Source organism: Pan troglodytes, chromosome 2 (genome assembly GCF_028858775.2).
Source record: "Pan troglodytes isolate AG18354 chromosome 2, NHGRI_mPanTro3-v2.0_pri, whole genome shotgun sequence".
Classification (NCBI taxonomy): Eukaryota; Metazoa; Chordata; class Mammalia; order Primates; family Hominidae; genus Pan; species Pan troglodytes.
Window position 1 is genome coordinate 103,612,227 of NC_086015.1, and position 20,912 is coordinate 103,633,138.

The 20,912-nt window shown below is 35.7% G+C and overlaps 1 protein-coding gene across 2 annotated transcripts in view; it reads left to right on the plus strand.

Moving 5' to 3' along the window:
* The window catches only part of TBC1D23 (TBC1 domain family member 23), a 64,997-nt gene that overhangs the window by 31,367 nt on the left and 12,718 nt on the right, over positions 1-20,912 (plus strand). The window contains exons 6-15 of one of the 2 annotated variants that reach the window (XM_016941544.4): positions 3,440-3,564; positions 3,655-3,701; positions 4,525-4,628; positions 6,284-6,406; positions 7,596-7,688; positions 10,426-10,596; positions 13,206-13,248; positions 14,785-14,891; positions 18,753-18,892; positions 20,183-20,227. In XM_016941544.4, the coding sequence (XP_016797033.1) occupies positions 3,440-3,564; positions 3,655-3,701; positions 4,525-4,628; positions 6,284-6,406; positions 7,596-7,688; positions 10,426-10,596; positions 13,206-13,248; positions 14,785-14,891; positions 18,753-18,892; positions 20,183-20,227 (998 nt within the window). The remainder of the gene's footprint in view (positions 1-3,439; positions 3,565-3,654; positions 3,702-4,524; positions 4,629-6,283; positions 6,407-7,595; positions 7,689-10,425; positions 10,597-13,205; positions 13,249-14,784; positions 14,892-18,752; positions 18,893-20,182; positions 20,228-20,912) is intronic. The other variant, XM_016941546.3, reaches the window with a different exon arrangement.

Consider the following 20,912-nt stretch of genomic DNA (forward strand, 5'->3'; position numbering starts at 1 on the left):
CTATTTTAAAATAAACAACTATTTTCCAAAAGAAAATTAGAGTAGTGGCATTGTTTTATATTTTTGCAAATCTCATTAATGTTTGGCTACATCAAAGATGGATTATCATATCTGCTTTTTTTTTTTTTCTTTTTTTTTTTTTTTGAGATGGAGTTTCAAAAAAACTTGTCGCCTAGGCTGGAGTGCCGTGGCGCAATCTTGCCTCACTGCAACCTCCGCCTCCCAGGTTAAGCGATTCTTCTGCCTCAGCCTCCCAAGTAGCTTGGATTACAGGTGCCGGCCACCATGCCTGGCTAATTTTGTAATTTTAGTAAAGACGGGGTTTCACCACGATGGCCAGGCTGGTCTCGAACTCCTAACCTCAGGTGATCTGCTCACTTCAGCCTCCCAAAGTGCTGGGATTACAGGCCTAAGCCACCACACCTGGCCCTTATTTCAATCTGTGATAATATCACATATCATGTAGGCGTTGGAAAATTCTATTGTTCATTTTCGAGGGAATATATATGCAAAAGGCAGGTAAATTCTACATATTTGTGTAACAATAGTTTTGACCTTACAGATCCTTTGTAAAGAATCCTGGGGACTTCTACGAGGTCCCCAGACCACACTTCTGGTTAACTGCTGCTCTTCTGGTTAACTTGAGATCTTTCTAAAACAATGATTGGGTCCTAGGAGACTATATGTTCATATTCTTTTATTATGTATTACTTAACTTTTCTTCAGGAAGAATCCCATTTCTTCCCATTATTAACTGTGTGATCTAAGACAGCCTCTGAGCTTCAATTCCTCATCTGCAAAGTGGAAATAATAGTACTGTACCTACTTCAGAGGATGATAGGATGAGTTAACAATCAGGAAATGGGTAATTGGAGAATTCTAACTGGTTTCACTTCTGGGCTCATTAAATCTCAAACCTCAGTAACCTGTTCTTTAATTCCCTCTTGGCCACAGTCTTGTCAGTTTTTTGTTTTTGTTTTTGAGACGAGGTCTTGCTCTGGTCTCTCAGGCTGCAGTGCAGTGGCACAGTCTTGGCTCACTGCAAGCTCCACCTCCCGGGCTCAAGTGATTCTCCCACCTCAGCCTCCTGAGTAGCTGGGACTACAGGCATGCACCACCACACTTGGCTAATGTTTTAATTTTTTTGTAGAGACAAGGTCTCACTATATTGCCTGAGCTGGTCTCGATCTCCTGGGCTCAAGCAATCCTCCCACGCAGGCCTCCCAAAGTGCTGGGATTACAGGTGTGAGCCAAGCCTAGTCTTGTCAAAACTGTAGCTTCTCTGAGATTCATATGTTGCCACTGAATCTACCTATTTATGTTAAAGTAGTAAACTATTTTTCTTAAGCATTTTAATAATAGAGGTCTCTCTGCCTAGGAAATGCCATTTCTGATGCCAGAGCTCTGAATTCGTGCTGATAGCTGGAGGTTTAAACTGAGTGGTTTCTCTTCAGCTGATATGCCAGATTGTTTGTTTGTTTGTTTGTTTGTTTATTTATTTATTTGTGAGACGGAGTCTCTTTCACCCAGACTGGAGTGCAGTGGCACGATCTTGGCTCACTGCAAGCTCCGCTTCCTGGGTTCACGCCATTCTTCTGCCTCAGCCTCCCGAGTAGTTGGCACTGCAGGCGCCCGCCACCACACCCAGCTAATTTTTTGTATTTTTATTAGAGATGGGATTTCACCATGTTAGCCAGGATGGTCTCGATCTCCTGACCTCGTGATCCACCCGCCTCGGCCTCCCAAAGTGCTGGGATTACAGGCGTGAGCCACTGTGCCTGGCCTCAGATAGTTTACTCTTGCTACTAGTATCATGTTGATGATATAGAGTTTTTTAAGTATCATGAGATGAAACAATTAAAAAGTAATTCCTAAACCACTGTGAGCAATGCAGTGGTAACTTTCGTTGAGCTAAGTGAGCTTAAAGATGACTGTGTATTGCTATTCTGTTTGTATGTACCTCTTCTAATCTGTGTTTGTAATCGTAATTTTTAAAGCAACCACAAAAAACATTAGTAGCATTATGTATTTTAAAAGCCTTGTGGTCAAGTGTGATGGCAATTACATGGGCTGTGGAATCTCAGGCTTTTTTCTGTTCCCAACACCACTCACTAGCTCTGTGAGCTTGAGAAAGTAAAGTAATCCAAGTTCCTCACCTGAAAAAAATGGGGAGTAATTGAAATCTACTTTCTCACCTGTAAAATGGGGAGAAATGTGTTTACTTTCCAGGCCTGTTTTGAGAATTTAAATCAGAGATATTTTTAATAATACATGATAATAGTTTAGTATTAGCTTAGTATTGCACACCTGTTGTGAGAATTTAAGTAAGAGATATTTTTAATGATGTGATAATAGTTTAGTATTAGCTTAGTATTGCACAGAGTGCACTAAATATATGTGTTCCCGTTAATTCTCTTTAGCTGTTAAAAATTTTTTAAATTTAAACTTGTAGATGGAATTATTTCTGTATCTAATGAAAGTTGAATGATCTAAAAATATTACTTCATGCAACTTAAAACACAGTTGGGCTGTAGAGTTGCTTATAAATTAACAACTCTTAGCTCCTGAAATGTATTGAAGGATATGAATGTTGTTTATTTTTTTGTGTGTTTATTTTATTTTTTTTTTTTTGAGACAGAGTCTCACTCTGTCACCCCAGCTGGAGTGCAGTGGTGAGATCTCTTCTCACTGCAACCTCTGCCTCCCAGGTTCAAGTGATTCTCCTGCCTCAGCCTCCCAAGTAGCTGGGACTACAGACACGTGCCATCATGCCTGGCTAATTTTTGTATTTTTAGTAGAGACGGGGTTTCACTATGTTGGCCAGGTTGGTCTCAAACTCCTGACCTCAGGTGATCCACCCACCTTGGCCTCCTAAAGTGTTGGGTTTACAGGTGTGAGCCACTGCGCCCGGCCTAATCTCTTTCAAGTGATGTACAAGTGAGCTTTGGGAGCAATTCATATTTATATTATGATTAAAGTTTTATTAGCTGCTCTTAAATTACCATGTTTGATCCTCACAATTACCTTGTAATTTAAATACTGTGCTGTTATTATATTATAATTATTTTAGTTACTCTTATGGAGCTCAGACCATAATTATGCTAGTTATGCTATGGCAAAGATATGTGCTAGTTACTTTAGGTATTCTTTTCACAATAGTAGTAGAAGATGGGTAGCATTATTCCTCTTTTTTACAGAAGTAAAAATGGAAGCTTTAAAGAGGTTGACATGTCCTAAGTCACACAGTTAATATGTGGCTCCATTGTCCCTTGAATTCACATGTTTTGCCTTTGGATTTCATACACTAAGATTAAGGTACGCATTAAATATCAGGTGCAGATAATTTGATGTAATGTTTCTTATTCATTTGCTTTAATACTTTTAAGAGAACAAGTCACCTCCAGTGGTTTATGTCTCTCATTTCATTTCCTGATTACAGCTTGGAAGTCTTTTTGCATGTTACTGTTCCATTGAAGTCACTCAGGCAATATGGGATGGATATCTACAACAAGCAGATCCATTTTTTATTTATTTCTTAATGTTAATTATCCTTGTTAATGCAAAGTAAGTATCTGGTTGGTTAGATTTTTTTTCCTCTTTTCTCAGGGTGCTCTGTTAATATTTAACTCAAATTGATTTGATTCCCTTTTACAGAGAAGTTATTTTAACACAAGAGTCAGACAGCAAAGAAGAAGTTATCCGTAAGTATCATTTAATGTAGTGAAAACATTTCAGGTCTCTTTATCTGTGTAAGTTACTCAGTTTCCTCATTCGTACATTTAGGAGATTAGTCTAGAAGAGCTCTGAGGCTCCATTCAACTCTCAGATTATATAAACACTCTCCAGGTACAGACCTTAAAGACTATTTTCCTTTATTTTGCCATCTTCATTCATTCCTTCATATTTGTTCACTCTTTCATTCCTTTCCATATACTATTTCATTAGTTTCACTGTTCGAATAGATTGCCCTCCTCTGTTCCTCCCTACCCATCCTTAATTTACCTTTCAATACTCAGTTTATATGATATTTCAATTGTGAAACCTTGGTTCTCCTTTTGGATTCTCCCCACCATATCCCCCACATAGAGATAGTTACTTCCTCTCTATATTCCCTGGCACTTTGTTCTATCTGTATAACAATGTTTATCTTACTGTATTATAATGATTTATTTTTATTTTTTCACACAAGACAAAGTTCTTTAAGTCAGTAACTATTTCTTAGGCATTTTTTATGTTCAGGGGCCTTGGCATTTCTTCATATATGTTTAATAAATAAATCATAGAGTTCTAATTAAGGTTAATGAATTTGATTTGATTGCCTGACACTATTCTTCACTGACAAGAGATTTACATTGGCAGTTTCAGCTCATTTGGAGAAATCCACTTTTCCACAAGTCATTGTAAAAGCACCACTGTTGAGACTCCATTTGCATAGTATTTATGATGAAGATATTTCGGCTCTGATACATAAACAATATTTGCATTTTTCACAAACTACTAAATATTATGTCTATAATATTTCAGAGTTCTTGGAAAATACTCCATCCAGTCTGAATATAGAAGATATAGAAGACCTTTTCTCTCTGGCTCAGTATTATTGCAGCAAAACACCGGCTTCTTTTAGGAAGGTATAAGACCAGAAATGACCAACTATTTTGTATTTCATATTTTGTACATTGTTTTATTACTTTGTATTCACTTTAGTTAAAATAGGTTGTCAATTTTTTCTGTTTCTTTATGTGTTGTAGTTTTGTGTGATTTTTTTTTTCATCTCTGTAAATACCCTCCCTAGTGGAGGAACAGACAAGTTAAAAAGATAGTAGAATGCATCTTACCTCTCTTCTGATTATTGTTATTTCTGATCATAAGAAAATTGACTGAGGTATTTTCTAAATTAGTGCTTTCTTGACTTTAAAAATTATATTACAGGGCCGGGCGTGGTGGCTCATGCCTGTAATCCCAGCACTTTGGGAGGCCAAGGCGGGTGGATCACAAGGTCGGGAGATCGAGACCATCCTGGCTAACACGGTGAAACCCTATCTTTACTAAGAAATACAAAAAATTAGCCGGGCGTGGTGGTGGGCGCCTGTAGTCCCAGCTACTCGGGAGGCTGAGGAAGGAGAATGGCGTGAACCCAGGAGGCGGAGTTTGCAGTGAGCTGAGATTGTGCCACTGCACTCCAGCCCGGGCGACAGAGTGAAGACTCTGTCTCAAAAAAAAAAAAAAAAAATTATATTACAGTAGTAATCCAGTGGAGGAGGTAGAGTTTTGCCACTTTTCTCTGGAGTTCAGGCTTGTATAGTCTTAATAATGCTGAGCTGTCTTATAAAGAAAGGTCATTTAGGCCCCGTAAAGACTTAGATCCTTAGACCAGACAGATGCCTAATAAAGGACACCAGATTAGAAGTATGAGTGATGTGAACTCCTGAAAAATGAAACTCTAAGAAGCAAAAGCTAATAGTGGAAGAGGCACAAGTTTATAAAGCAGACAGGTTTGTATGTGACTTCAGGTGCCCATGAGAGCATTATTGTCTTTTTTTTTTTTAAAGCATTCTGCCATAATAATTTCTAGTTGGTACTCATCGTGTCACTGAAGTGTCAAGATAAAGTTAAGTTATGTTTAGTATACTGTGTTTTAGAAAGCAGGTAAAGGAAACCTTTTAAGATCATTTTCTCTCAAAAATAACTAATTTAAAAAGACTTATTTCTAGGGACCAATTTCAACTATTTTAATAATTTTCTTATATAGAACTCTTCAGTTCCTAACAATGCTGTATAAGTCAGATGGTAGGATAGTAGTTTAAAATACTGAATGAAAAAGAAGTCTTATTTTTTTTCTTATTCAAGAGCTGCACCTTTTATTCTTCAGACATAGTGAATCTGTACTAGCAGTTGTGAATTAGAGCAGCCTGTGGATCAGTATTTTAACTCATTTATGCAACAGATTTCTGCCACATATTTGTTTTTATTAAGATATGAAAAATTGTAAGTAACCATTTTTAAAATTCAATATTAACTACAGGTGGTAGTATAGAAAATAGCTATTTAGAATGTGTTTTTTTTTTTTCTTAGTCTTTCATTTTGTATGAACACTGACAGGGACTTTATGTGACATTTTTGTAGTTCTTAGCCTATAAAATTTGAGATTATGTAGTATTAAGTTTTAAAAAATCACAACTCAAGAGTATTATAATTTTACCTTTTATCATGGTTTAATAAGAATATTTTTAGGAAGAAAGTTTGATTTTTTTTTCATAATGTTTAAAAATTTCCCTTCAAACAGGATAATCACCATCTCTTTGGTAGTACTTTGTTGGGAATTAAGGATGATGATGCAGATCTGAGTCAGGCTCTTTGTCTGGCCATCTCCGTGTCAGAGATCCTTCAAGCGAATCAGCTACAAGGGGTAAGTAAAGGAAACTCAGTTTGTTAGGGGACTGTTCATTTTAAATACAAGGAACCAACTTCCTCCCTGTTCATTGATTCCCACAAAATCAATTTACTGCAACAAGGTGGCTCTTTTGGCTTTTTGAATGATTGTGTTAAATGTTATGTTCAGAGGGTCATTTTAAAACTTGTCAGCTTGTGTGGTGTTTTAATTGTCTACAATTAATTATTGTTGACATTCTTGACACCAGTTTTTGTAAATCGCCATATCTTTTTTCATATTTTCAGTAGAGCAACTGAATGTGGCATTGTATAAAATACTTTTAAAAGGGTGAATTTAGCATTTAACAGTTTCTGGTAGTTTACAGCTAATTGAATTACATGGTTTAGTTCCATACAACTTATAGCAAAGTAGAATTGTGAAAATGAAATTTTCTTCATGAAAATCTAGTAAGTCAGTTTGACCAATGATGTTTTTAATATATGGTCTTTATTACTAGTAGTGCAGCAGTTAACCATGGTGTGTATTTGGAAGGTGTAGTGTATTTCCAAGGTTGAGGGCAGGAAAGGAATGGACGTGGGAAAATAGCCTTTTATGGTAGATCTTTCTTAGTTGGATTTCTTACTGTATCTGTGCTGGTTATTGAGAATTTTCAAAATACAAGCATCTCACTTTTTTCTTATTCAAACTAATATTTAAAAACAAATGAAAACATGTTATCCAGTTTAAAGAGATCCATGTGAACTTCTTTAGTTGAAACTGGTATTTCAGAACATTCTCCCTTCATCCCCCCACACAAAATAGATGTTTAGTTCTTACGTGAATTGAGCTGTTGATAAATTTGCAGATTTATTTGCAAAAAAGAATAGCATATCTACAGTTGTGTTTATAACTATATAGCGTTTTATAATTAGTTTTATAATTAATTATAATTAGTTTTATAGCTCAGACACTCTCCTTCTATGTATTTTAAGACTTTCCAGTAAAGAACAACATCTAAAAAAGAAAAATGTTTTAACTGTTTAAAAGAAATAAAAGTATTTAGGACCTTCGGGTTATTTTCTGTGCTAACTAGGTCCTCCCAATTCCATGTGAGATCCATTTTTTAATGAACTTGTTCCCTTTATTTGGTTAACTGTGAATATTATGTTGTGCAATGTGAACCTCATGGGAAATTCCTGTATGTCAAATGTTGTTTCCGTTTTAGGAAGGAGTCCGGTTCTTTGTGGTGGATTGCCGTCCTGCAGAACAATATAATGCTGGACATTTATCAACTGCTTTCCACTTAGATTCAGACCTGGTTAGTATAAATGCTGATTAATTATTCTTAAAGTAACTTTTTTTCCTTCAGTTCATAAATAAATATATAGGTCCCAGATTGGGGAATTTTTTTCTTTCTGCTTAAGGAGGGAGTCTCTGCCCTTATGAGAAAAGTGTTGGTGTCAGGTTTCCTTTTCACCCAAATACCCTTTTGTGTTTTTGTTGTTGTTTGTTTGTTTGTTTCGCTTTTGTTGCCCAGGCAGGAGTGCAATGGTGCGATCTCGGCTCACTGCAACCTCTGCCTCCTGGGTTCAAGCTATTCTCCTGCCTCACCCTCCCTAGTAGGTGGGATTACAGGCACCCACCACCAGGCCTGGCTAATTTTTTGTATTTTTAGTAGACACGGGCTTTCACCATGTTGGCCAGGCTGGTCTCGAACTCCTGACCTCAGGTGATCCCCCTGCCTCAGCCTCCCAAAGTGTTGGGATTATAGGCGTGAGCCACCACGCCCAGCCCAGATACCCTTTTGGCATCATAAAGGGTAGTTGGAAACAATGCTCACTATGGCTTACTATTGCTTACCATTTTTATGTCAGTAAATTCTGAACTTAGTTTGAGCTACCTAGTATAGCACTTAGCATAGTGCACTGCACCTACTAAGTACTCTCTGGATATCAGCTCTTACTGTAATTGAGTAAGAATTCTGTAGGCTTTATAGTATGAGCCATTTTTAATCATGAGTATTTATGCATATAATAAACTAATATTTAATAAGGGTAGTATCTGGCATATAAGCACTTAGTTATTAAAACTACTATCCTAGGTCATTTAATTTGAAGAATGATAAATAATTGTCAGAGATGTATAGAGCTGTTGGTAGAATTGAGGCTAACATCATTTAAGCCATTCTGGGATCATTAAAGCCTCAGGGATGGGGAACACAGGAATGGTATGAGAAACCTCTTAGCTAAATGTCAAGTCTACCTTTCCCCTTCCCAACTTGTCTGAAAAATTTGATGCTGAGACTGAAAGGGTGTGTGAAAGGGCCTAGGTAATATTGAGGAAGAACTAACAGATATTGTGAGAAAGGCCATCTTAGCTCATCCATATTCTGTAGGTGAACTCTGTGCCTTTCTCTTCCTTGATTCCTCTCTCATTCCTATTTTAAAAATTTACTCAAGTGATTCATGAATACTTGAATTAATTTTTTTTTTTTTCTTTTTTGAGACAGAGTTTCTACTCTGCCACTCAGGCTGGAGTACAGTGTTATGATCTTGGCTCACTGCAACCTCAGCCTCCCAGGTTCTGGCGATTCCCTAGCCTCAGCCTCCCGAGTAACTGGGACTGCAGGTGTGCGCCACCATGCCTGGCTAATTTTTTTTACTTTTAGTAGAGAAGGGGGTTCATGTTGGCCAGGCTGGTCTCAAACTCCCAGCTTCAAGTGATCTGCCCACCTTGGCCTCCCAAAGTGCAGGGATTACAGGCGTGAGCCACCATGCCCGGCTTGAATTTTTAAAAATTTTTAAAGAATATTATCAGCTTACGTAATCTTCCAGACTTTTAATATCTGTTTACATATTTTTTGTTTTGCCACTTGATTTTTCACGTAACAGTTTCTAAGAGATCTTTTGATTTAAGTACATTCTTTCTAATGATGCACAGTGGTCCATGGTACATGTAGGTATACTATAATTTATTGCCTGATTGATGTATATGTGGGTTATTTTTTGTTTTCTTGTAATAATGCTGCATTTAACATCTTTTTATACATTTTGTGAACTTATGCAAATATTTCTGTAAAATAGATTCTTAAAGGTAAAATTGTTTTGATGAGGTGTGTGGATATATACATTTTACTAGAGACCACCGTATTGCCCTTTAAAAAGGTGGAACCCAGCTATTTGGGAGGCGGAGGTTGCGGTGAGCTGAGATCGCACCAGTGCACTCCAGCCTGGGTGACAGAGGGAGATTCCGTCTCAAAAAAAAAAAAAAAAAAAAAAATGGTGGAACCTTCTTACGTTTCAGAACTCTAAATGAGAATGCCATTGGCATTATTGGACATTATCAATCTTTTCTTATCTTACCAGAGTGATGAGTGAAAAATAGTTGTAATTACCGATGAGGTTGAACATTATTTTTTGTGAGTGTGCTGTTTATATTTGCTTTTGTTTTTTACAAATTGCTTTTCTATATGATCTGTCCATTTTTCTATTTTTCACCATACTTTTTGTGTATCTCCATTAAAACAGTTTTTAAACATCTTTGTAGTTATTGTCGTACTTGTTTCCTTGAGGGTAAGAAATGAATATTTCATCCTTGTGTCTCCGTTACCTGGAATAGTGCTGATAAACAAACGCCTTCTGTTATTTCTGACAATCCTCTAAGAAACACATGGTTTACCATCTAAGGGGAAACTAAAAAAATAGAGCTTGTTTTGATCTATAGTTTTATACTCTTTCTGTCTTGATATCTAAGGATACTGTTGCTACTTGTTATTTAAGAAAAAACAAGAACAACAAACAGTTTTTCTCTAGTAGAGAATTATTTTCTTTGTATCAATCTTTGTGTGAATGTTCAACTTTTGTTCTATTGTATTATAGATACATTTATAAATATTTCTCTTATCCCAGGGATTTTATTTATAAGAGCCTTTTTTTTCCCTTCATTTTCATTGTGGCTCTTTAAATATTGGGGTTTTTCCTAAAAAAAATTTCAAATTTACAAATATATGTGAAACACAGGCTTGTCAAGTTTTTAACTTTAAAAAAATTGTCTAGATGCTCCAGAATCCATCTGAGTTTGCACAGTCAGTAAAATCCTTGCTGGAAGCACAGAAGCAGTCCATTGAGTCTGGCTCCATAGCTGGTGGGGAGCACCTCTGTTTTATGGGCAGTGGCAGGGAGGAAGAAGACATGTATATGAACATGGTCCTGGCACACTTTTTACAGGTATGCTGACATAAATTATTTCAGTTTTGTTTGGTTAATGTTATCACCTTTAAAAAATTTACGTAGATAACTTTTTGCTTGTCAGATTTATCTGTACTTTTCTTGGTTTTGTGACTTGTTAAGGTCTTCTCCAGATTTTTCTCATATGCTTATATGATTTTTTTTTATATTTAACTCAAACCATCTGGCATTTATTTTGTGTAAGAAGTAAGATAGGAATTAAAAAATATTTCTCCAGATAGCTTACAAATTGTACAGTTTGAAATACCACCTTATTAATATACCGAGTTCCTCTATGCATCAAGATCTATTTCTGGATTATTATGTTATTTGATCTTTTATTTTTTTTCTATTTGTTATTATTTTTTTGAAATGGAGTCTTGCTCTGTTGCCCAGGCTGGAGTGCAGTGGCGCCATCTTGACTCAGTGCAACCTCTGCATCCCGGATTCAAACAATTTTCCTGCCTTAGCCTCTCAAGTAGCTGGGCTACAGGCACATGCCACCACGCTTGACTAGTTTTTGTATTTGTAGTAGAGATGGGGTTTCACTATGTTGGCCAGGCTGACATAGTGATCTCCGGACCTCAAGTGATCCGCCCTCCTCGGCCTCCTAGAGTGCTGGGATTACAGGCATGAGCCACTGTGCCTGGCCTATTATGTTACATTGATCTTTATGTGTATTTATGTCCTAGTACTTTTTACAGTAACTATATGATTCATTTTAATATCTTCATTTGAAACTGAATAAATACATATGCATATTCATTCACAACACCTAGCCATCTTTCCTTTTTGTGTTTAAATATTGTCTTCAACACAACTAATTTGAATTAGTGATTTTATGCAACCTGTTTCTCTGCTTTTTTAAAAATGTCACTCAGTGATGGCTTGTTTTTTATTATAATAGTTGCTTATTAGGTATTCTTTGGCAGTTTATGTATTAAAGTCCTTACTTTGTATGGTCCTGAACTATGGAATCAGCAAGATGGTAGGCATGGTACACAAGCCACTCAATTTGGATTCATTTCTATTTATGTTGTATTTTACTGGGAATCTGGTTTGAAAAAATTAGTTTAAAGATGAAATCCTTGAAAAGCAAAATCAGAGAAGGAACAGGATATTTTGGAGAGGAATTGTAGGATAATTTTAAATTTTATTAAAGGAAAGAGTTTAGAAGCATACAGAATAACAAAAATAAGGAACCAAACTCATTTCATTCATAAATTTAACTGGTCTACTCTAAAAATGCTTCAGGCCAGGCACAGTGGCTCCCACCTATAATCCCAATACTTTGGTAGACTGAGATGGGAGGATCACTTGAGCCCAGGAGTTCAAGACCACCCTGGGCAACATAATGAGACCCTGTCTCTACAAAAAATAAAAATATTAACTGTGTGTGGATGTGCTCACCTGTAGTCCAAGCTACTTGGGAGGCTGAGGCAGGAGAATCGCGTGAGCTGGGAGATTGAGGCTGCAGTGAGCCATAGTCATGCCACTGTACTCCAGCCTGGGTGACAGAGTGAGACCCTATCCTCAAAAACAAAATAAAATAAAAACGCTTCAGTATAAACTATACTGTATATTGTAAGGGCTGTCATAGGGCAAGAGTTTGGAATATTGTGAACTTTTTTTTAATTATTCGAGTTCTTTATGTGGTTTTATAAATTTTTTCCCCAACTTTTATTATGGAAAGTTTCAAGGAAATTGAAAAGTAGAGAGAACTGAATGCCATAAACTCATTATGAAGACATAACCACATCATTATCATACTTTATTAAAAAAAATTTAACTAGTGTTCAAGTTTCCCTGATTTTCCTAAGATCTAAAACAAGATGTTGACATTTGGTTGATGTCTTTTAAGTTTCTTTTAGTTTATAGGTTCCTTTTTAAAATTTTTTCCTTGCATGTATTTGTTGGGAAAAGCAGTTAATTTGTGTTACAGAGTTCCCCATATTCTGGATTTTGCTGATTACATTCACATGGTGTCATTTATCATGTTCTGTCCCTGGTATTTTCTGTAAGCCAGTAGTTTAGAGATGTGTTCAGACTTCTTTGTTTAGGGGAAGGAGGTTCTGAGGGGGTGATGCCTGCCTCTTTTAGATGATAAATACTATTTAGATGTCTTTTTTGTGTTTCTCTTTTTTTTATTTATATTACTTAGATCCATTATGTTTTTAGTAGTTTGCAAAATGGTAACATTCCCTTATTTCTTCATAATTAGCTGTAATGTTTCTTTTTATATTATCTTTTAATAAAGGACCCAAAATATTTTGAAAGCTTTTAAAAATCACTCTGATTACATCCTAAAATACGGTTTAACTAATTTTGGTTTGACCATTGCACTATTGAAACAATAATACAAGCAAAATCAAGACTTGTTAATAGCCTTGAAGTTGTTCCCTTCTTCCCACCCAAGCACCAGAACTTACAATGCATAATAAGGTAAATGGATATACCTCTCTCTGCCAAAGTCCAAAATGTCAAGGAAATGAGAAAGCCCGGTAATTTAATATATCACTTGGTATTGTATTTATCAGTGTTTTAGAACTAGCTAAAGTTTTAATTAAGTCGCAGTTTTGGAAGAATTTAAATTTTCTTTTCCATTACAGAAAAACAAAGAATATGTGAGTATTGCCAGTGGAGGATTTATGGGTAAGATTTCGATTTATTAGTTTTTTTCCTCTATGTTTCAGAAGAAATTGTATTATCAATAGAGTTGATCTGGAGTGGTCACATTAGTTAAAGGGTAGACTCTTCATTCATTCAATATTTTCAGAAAAGGCAAGGCCAGGAGGACTTACAGATAACAGACAAACGTAATAGGCAATTGAAATTGGTGACTATTTGATGTAAGACTATTTTAATAGATTTGTTTCCAAAAAATATTTTTGTAAAGATGAATGAAAAACTGCCCATATGATTGCCTCTATGGAGAAGAAGGATTAAATGATGGGACAGGGAAGGAAGACTTCAAGGAATACTTTTTATAGTATACCCTTTGGACTCTTTAGGTGTTTTGTTATTTTATTTTTGAACTACTTGAAGGTATTCTCTGTTTAAAAAATGTTAGCTAAGTGGAACAAAATAAACTGATATTTTCAGAACTGCAGACTAATATTTAATAATCTAGGAGAGTAAAATAATTGGCAGGATCTCTGCAGGCAAGTATTGAGAATTTTACTTTGCAGGCAGAGTAATAAGATTTTAAAAGAGCCTGTCTTACATTAGAAAAAGAGATACTACAAAAATACTGAGCTGTAAATGCTGGGGAAAATTAATGATCAAATCAAATCAATATATAAGAATCACATGCTGACCAGTTGTGCAACTGAAGCTCCAAAAATCAAATCAGTATATGTTGAGGGTAATGGAATCTTAGGCTTTAATCATGGGAGTTAGGCTGTAACTTAGGATTTTGGGAACATTAGGATGTATTTCCTCCTGGTCTTTGTTGATATTAACAAGGATTATGATTATCTTCTGTATATCATGACCTGATAACTAACGACTTTTGAGGTTCATACCCAGAGTGATGTACAAAAGGGGTTATTTTAATAAGTAGTGTTAAACATGTATTGGCCCTAGGCTCAGTGTTATTTATTAGGAATCCTGGTAACGATATAAAACTTGATTATTAAGCTTGTAATTCTCAAAAGTGTCTGAAAAGCATTCTTTTATAGTATAACCCAGATTTTAGAAAATTTTTTAAAACCATGAAGTATTTCTTTACCAAGAATAATCTCTCTTTCCGTAACTGTTAATGGCTAACAATGCTTCTTTATTATGGGAGAGATTGATTGATATCTCCTCATGGTATAACAAAAGTCACAATCGGTTTTCTGTTATCCTATATGTCATAAAAATGTTGCAGAAATTATCTGTTAATACTTGAAAGATTTCCTTTCAAAGAAGAAAACGTAAAGCCTATACAGTTATCATCACATTGGCGTCAGTTAAGAAAAGTTATCCATGTACAGAGGGTTTTAGAAGGAAGAATAGGAAGGTTTGCTCTAGCTTGGAGGCCTTTACTCCTTTACAGACGTGCAGAAAGAAATACCTGTGATTATTTCCTTTGGTCCTTTTTTCTCAGCTGTGACATGTTTATTGTATTTCGTTGGTAATGAATTTTTCCAAAGAGTGTTGATATTTTAGGTTTTTGTTTTCTTTTTTTTTTTAATTTATCTTAAGCACTGCAGCAGCACCTGGCAGACATTAATGTGGATGGACCAGAAAATGGATATGGCCATTGGATTGCTAGTACCTCAGGCTCAAGGAGCAGTATCAATTCTGTTGATGTAAGTATATGTAGAGAATATGTTACCAGATTTGGATAAGTTCCCAGAAAAGGTGATTAACTACTAAACCCCCACCATAACAGAAATGGAGTCAAAACATTTCAAACACATGCAATGAAGAGTCATATTATTGTGAGATTAATGAGATGATACAGCAAGCCTTTATTTATTGTGAGATTAATGAAATGATACAGCAAGCCTTCACAGTTAAACTAGGTGGGAGCTCTTGAAGTTCAGCTGCTGAATTCAAATTTCTCCCTGTCCAGCTGTAGTTTGGTATCATTTAGTGACAGTTTTATGTTCCAGCTTAAATATCAATGGGGACAAATCTGGGTCCTGTAAATAGCTGGGACTCTTAAGCAAGCTGATTCCAGGCATCTCCCAGTTGGTTTTTGCCAGAATACTAGGGCTCATAATCATCTCGTGCACACTATGTCTGTACCCATCCCCATCACAGACTTAAATGATTTGGACTTGAGTCTATCCACATTTGAGAATTGGCCAGGCAGAGGAAGACAAGAACAAGTTGCCAATCCTATTTTATTTGATTTTTAGTTATTGAGATGTGTATTACTACCCAGTTTTGCTACAGTGGATAAATCTGTTTTTCTGTTCTTTGGAAATATTTGGGTAATAGGTCTTTTGTGCTTTTCCAGTACTTCAATATTTCATGTCAGTTGAATTAGATGTCATTAAATTATTTTCATAAATAATGGTCCTCACATACCTAGTGATTATTCTTTAAAACAGAAATAGAAGGAAAACTGCAGTACAAGGTCACAGTTAGTAGCTTGGGCTTACAGGTCTGACATACCTGGGTTCAGATTTCATCTACAACTTACTTTCTTCATGATCTCCAGCAAGATCTTTGAGCTGTGGTTTCTCCACCTGTGGAATATAAATGTTAACAACATAACCTTCTTTCTAAGGATAACTTGAGAATTAACAGTGCAAGTAAATGGAAAGTATAGTACCTGTCACCAGATATTTAATAGTAGTTATTACGAAATTGTAACTCACTACCTGTGTTAGTTGAGGTTTATCTTCAGCCATGCAAATCAAAATCAGGTTATTTTCACATCAGCAGATAAGGTTTGTCTGAGAATCTTATTTTTAATTTGATACTCTTATTTTTAACTTGATGCCATTGTGTGAAATCACCATTTACTTAGTAAACGTTTGCTATTTTCACTTTAAATAACTAAATAATATTTCATTTTATGGGTGTATTATAATTTATTCAGTTCTCTATTGTTCAATATTTACATTGTTTCCAGTTTTTTTCTGTTACAAACACTATTTAATTTTTGTAGTGATAAATTTGCATATGCCATGATTATTTTGTCCTGGAAGTGGAATAACTTGATTAAAATGTTACCAAAGTTCTTAGACTTCTGCATTACTATCAAATGGCTCTCCAAAAAACATTCTAATTTATATTCCCATTCACATCACTGGATAGTTTTTCTATTGAAGCTTTTATATTCAGATTTGAAAAACACTGATTGAGGCTATTTTAGAAATTATCTTAAAGAGCATTCTTTTCAAAGTACCAAAGAATTTTTACAGTTTAATTTGGCTCTGAATTTAGATATGGAAATAGAAACATAATTTTTGTTGTTGTTAATGACATTTCTTCTAAAAATGAAAGTAGGCCGGGCGCGGTGGCTCACGCCTGTAATCCCAGTACTTTGGGAGGCTGAGGCAGGCGGATCACGAGGTCAGGAGATCAAGACCATCCTGGATAACACGGTGAAACCCCGTCTCTACTAAAAATACAAAAAAATAGCCGGGCATGGTGGCAGGCGCCTGTAGTCCCAGCTGCTCGGGAGGCTGAGGCAGGAGAATGGCGTGAACCCGGGAGGCGGAGCTTGCAGTGAGCCCACATCCCGCCACTGCGCTCCAGTCTCTGGGCGACAGAACGAGACTCCGTCTCAAAAAAAAAAAGAAAATTTGAAAGTAACAGATGTTCATTTTAGCATCATATGTAAATAAGAAAAGTATAAAGAAAACAAAATCACCTGTAGCTGTTACCAGAGATAATTTTGCCATTCATATTTTAAAGTATTTTCATCAAACCGTTTTTAGTGAATGTGTTTCTTTATTTTAAAAGTAGTGATCATAGCATACCTAGAATTTTATTTTCTGCTTTTTCACTAAACATATGAGCATTTTCTAGCATTTTAAAATGCTATTTAAAAATAATATGAGTTTGTAATGGCTGTATAATTTTCCATCAAATAGTACCCAAATTTCTGGGCACTTCCTTCTCATTAATTCTAAAGAGGAATTAATTGGCAGAAAATAGGATCACTTTTAAATGTTTGACACCCATCACGAAGTTGCCTTCTAGGAGGGTATATATGAGCAATCCCATGAAACAATTTAAGAATTAATACAGCCATGCACGGTGGCTCATGCTTGTAATCCCAGCATTATGGGAATCCGAGGCAGATTAATCACCTGAGGTCAGGAGTTCAAAAATTAGCCAGGTGTGGTGGTAGGTGCCTATAATCCCAGCTATTCAGGAGACTGAGGCAGGGAGAATTGCTTGGACCCAGGAGGCGGAGGTTGCAGTGAGCCAAGATCGCACCACTGCACTCCAACCTGGGCAACAGAGCAAGATTCTGTCTCAAAACAACAACAACAAAAAACAAAGAAAAAAGAATTATACTCGCATCTCCTACATTTGGTACATCAGGATAACTTTTCTTCAGAAAATAAAGGCCTAAGTAGCAATATCATTAAAAAGCAAACATTTACAAGGGATATTTAAAAATGTAGCTGCATGGATAGTAGTTTGATTATACTTTTGCTTATTTTTGAAGACTAGTCTGAGATAAGAAAGGTTAATAGTTTTAACTATTTCTTATTGAATAAATAAGGTAATTTCAGGCTCCACACTCACATATGTGCAAATAGTAGTTTGATCATACTTTTGCTTATATTTGTAGACTAGTCTGAGATAAGAAAGGTCAGTAGTTTTAACTGTTTCTTATATAATAAAAAAGATAATGTCAGACTCCACGCACATATATGTGCCTAATTTTTTATTCTACCTTCTCTTTTTTTTTTTTTTTTTTTTTTTGAGACAGAGTCTCGCTCTGTCGCGCAGACTGGAGTGCAGTGGTACAATCTCAGCACACTGCAACCTCCACCTCACGGGTTCAAGCAGTTCTCTGCCACAGCCTCCCGAGTAGCTGGGATTACAAGCACCCATCACCACGCCCGGCTAATTTTTGTATTTTTAGTAGAGATGGGGTTTCACCATGTTGGCCAGTCTGGTCTTGAACTCCTGACCTCATGATCCACCTGCCTCGGCCTCCCAAAGTGCTGGGATTACAGGCGTGAGCCACCGCGCCCAGCATCTACCTTCTATTCTTAAAATGATTTCACCTAATGAATTAGTTTGCAGCTGCCGCAACAAAATATCATACTACAAACTGGTGGCTTAACCAATGTAAATTTATTTTCTTACTGTTCTGGAGGCTAAAAGTCCAAGATGAAAGTATTGGCAGGTTTAGTTTATCCTGAGGCCTCTCTCCTTGGCTTGCAGATGGCTGCCTTGCCTTGTGTGTCCTTACATGGCTTCTCTGTTTTCATGTGCTCATGTCTTTCTCTCTTATAAGGACACCAGTCAGACTGGATTAGAGACCACCTGAAGACCTCATTTAACCTTAATTATGCCTGTAGAGGCCCTGTCTCCAAATACAGTCACATTCTGAGATATACTGGGAGTTAGGACTTCAACATATGATTTTGGTGGGATTGCAATTCAGTCTATAACATGTAGATAACCATTAGCAGTAGTATGTCTTTTAGTCATTTAGAGGCAGTTAATCCATTATGTTCTTTTTTTAGGGTGAATCTCCTAATGGCTCAAGTGATAGAGGAATGAAATCACTAGTAAATAAAATGACTGTGGCTTTGAAGACAAAATCCGTTAATGTCAGGGAAAAAGTTATCAGTTTTATAGAGAATACATCAACTCCTGTGGATCGGTGAGTTGTTTATACAGTATGAGTTTATGATGAGTAATTAAAACTAAAGAAACAATGTCTTAGAGTAAGTAAATGTTAGTTGAATTTAATGTGTTCCAGAAAAGGATTATAAAGTATATTTTCTATTAGATGATTTCATAGTTTTTATTAGAATTGCAGGAATGTACTTTATATACATAATTATTCTCTCTTACTACTCAAAGATGCAAATAATGTATCTGTCACATCATGCCATTCACTAAAAGAAATTTATGTCCCAGTATGTATCACATTTCATATAGTAGCTGCTTCCCAAATGTCAAATGGATGGAGAATCATCTGCCCAATTCAGTGATCTCATAGTAGGAACTTTTTCCTCTGCTCCAAGATTTTAAAACCTAGAAAATCTGGTCATGCTAAATATAGCAGAAACCCACCTTCTGATGTTTAAGATCAGACCTTCATAGAATTTCGTTTACAAAGCCCCATTTCCTTGTAAATTACAAATGAGGGACATGGTTAACAATTTAGAAATAAGTTTAAAAATATCTGTTATATATATTGTTTCTTATTGTAACTGAGGATACATTTTTTTCTCCACGTATAAGTCTGTTTGATCTTTCTTGTTCCTAGAGTTCAAAGCTAACCTTATAATTGCAACACAGAATTTGTTTTAAGGAAGCCTTATATTGGAAATGTGTTATAGTATTTGGTTTCACTTTCATGTCTTGCAGTATCCTGGGAAAATTGACATATTTTACTTTAAGAATTGAATGTCAGGGATTTGTTGTCTGTCCCTTTATTAAGTATAGTATATATGCATACAAAAGCACATTTTTCTGCATTTAGTAAATAGCCGAGAAGGTAATAGATTATTTTCATTGATCCAAAACATTGTACCTTATCTAAAATGGTCAACTGATAATTACTAAGGTGTTTTATCAAGCCTGAAAGACTTGTTTATGCAGTAAAGTTATGTCTTCTCAAAAGCTAACCCTTTTACCTTTTGTTGGTGCTTCTGAGTTGGAGGACTATTATTGCTACATTTTGTAGCATGAACATTTACAATTTTATTTTAAAATTTATTTGTTGTAAAATGTACTGGTGATAACTAAGTCAAAAAGACTGCTGCCTTGATTAGTTGAAATTGGCTTTTCTTTGTTTTTCTTTGTACTTGGGATGATGGAAACATCTTCTTTATAATGTACACTCTGGGTGAGAAAAACTAAACTGTACCATATTTTTTGTTTTAAAGCTGTTGCATTTTTTTTATAATCATTTTGTTCTGTCCTCTGCCTTGATTTGCTATAGAATGTCTTTCAATCTTCCTTGGCCAGACAGATCATGTACAGAGCGGTAAGCCAATGAGTAGAGCATTTTTCTTGAACCATCCTTTTCCTTTAATATGCTTCATGCCATCTATAAGCCTCATGCTGTCTTGGCTCAAATTTCATGCAGCTATTTCAAATGCTAAACTTTTCTCATTCTGCTTTTAGGAGTGTGTCATGTTTATTGATACACTTTTCTTTTTGTTTTTTGCTTGATCATTTTAATTTCTTTTCCTGCATGCTTGTTTGTATCACCCATTCCACAGATGAAAATTAAGTGTGTTCAAAACCTGCAGTTTTTATTCTGAGACAGGGGAAGGTGAAACAAAGAAAGTATGTGGTCGCGAGTTGGCAGGTTATCTGCTTTGGTGCTCATTTGCTTCTATCTCCCGCCTAGCAGCAGAGAAAATTATAGCACCTAAAAATAGGCACTGTTCATGGTTCAAATTTTTTGTTAATTTGTGTACATTATGTAATTTTATATTTTTAGATTTTTCTTAATAAGATGTATGTATTTAGGTTGAGTTAGCATATATAAATCTCTTCCAAGGAACTACAGTTCTAGGGTTCTGCCTTTGGTTTTTGTTGAAAAAAAATTACATTTTTTTCTAGGTGGTTGATTACTTTAATGTATAATCTGTCACTTCTCTAACCCGAATAAAATGAGGTGCTTCTCATTAAAGACAATAAATTTAAGGTTTAAAAATCTACTG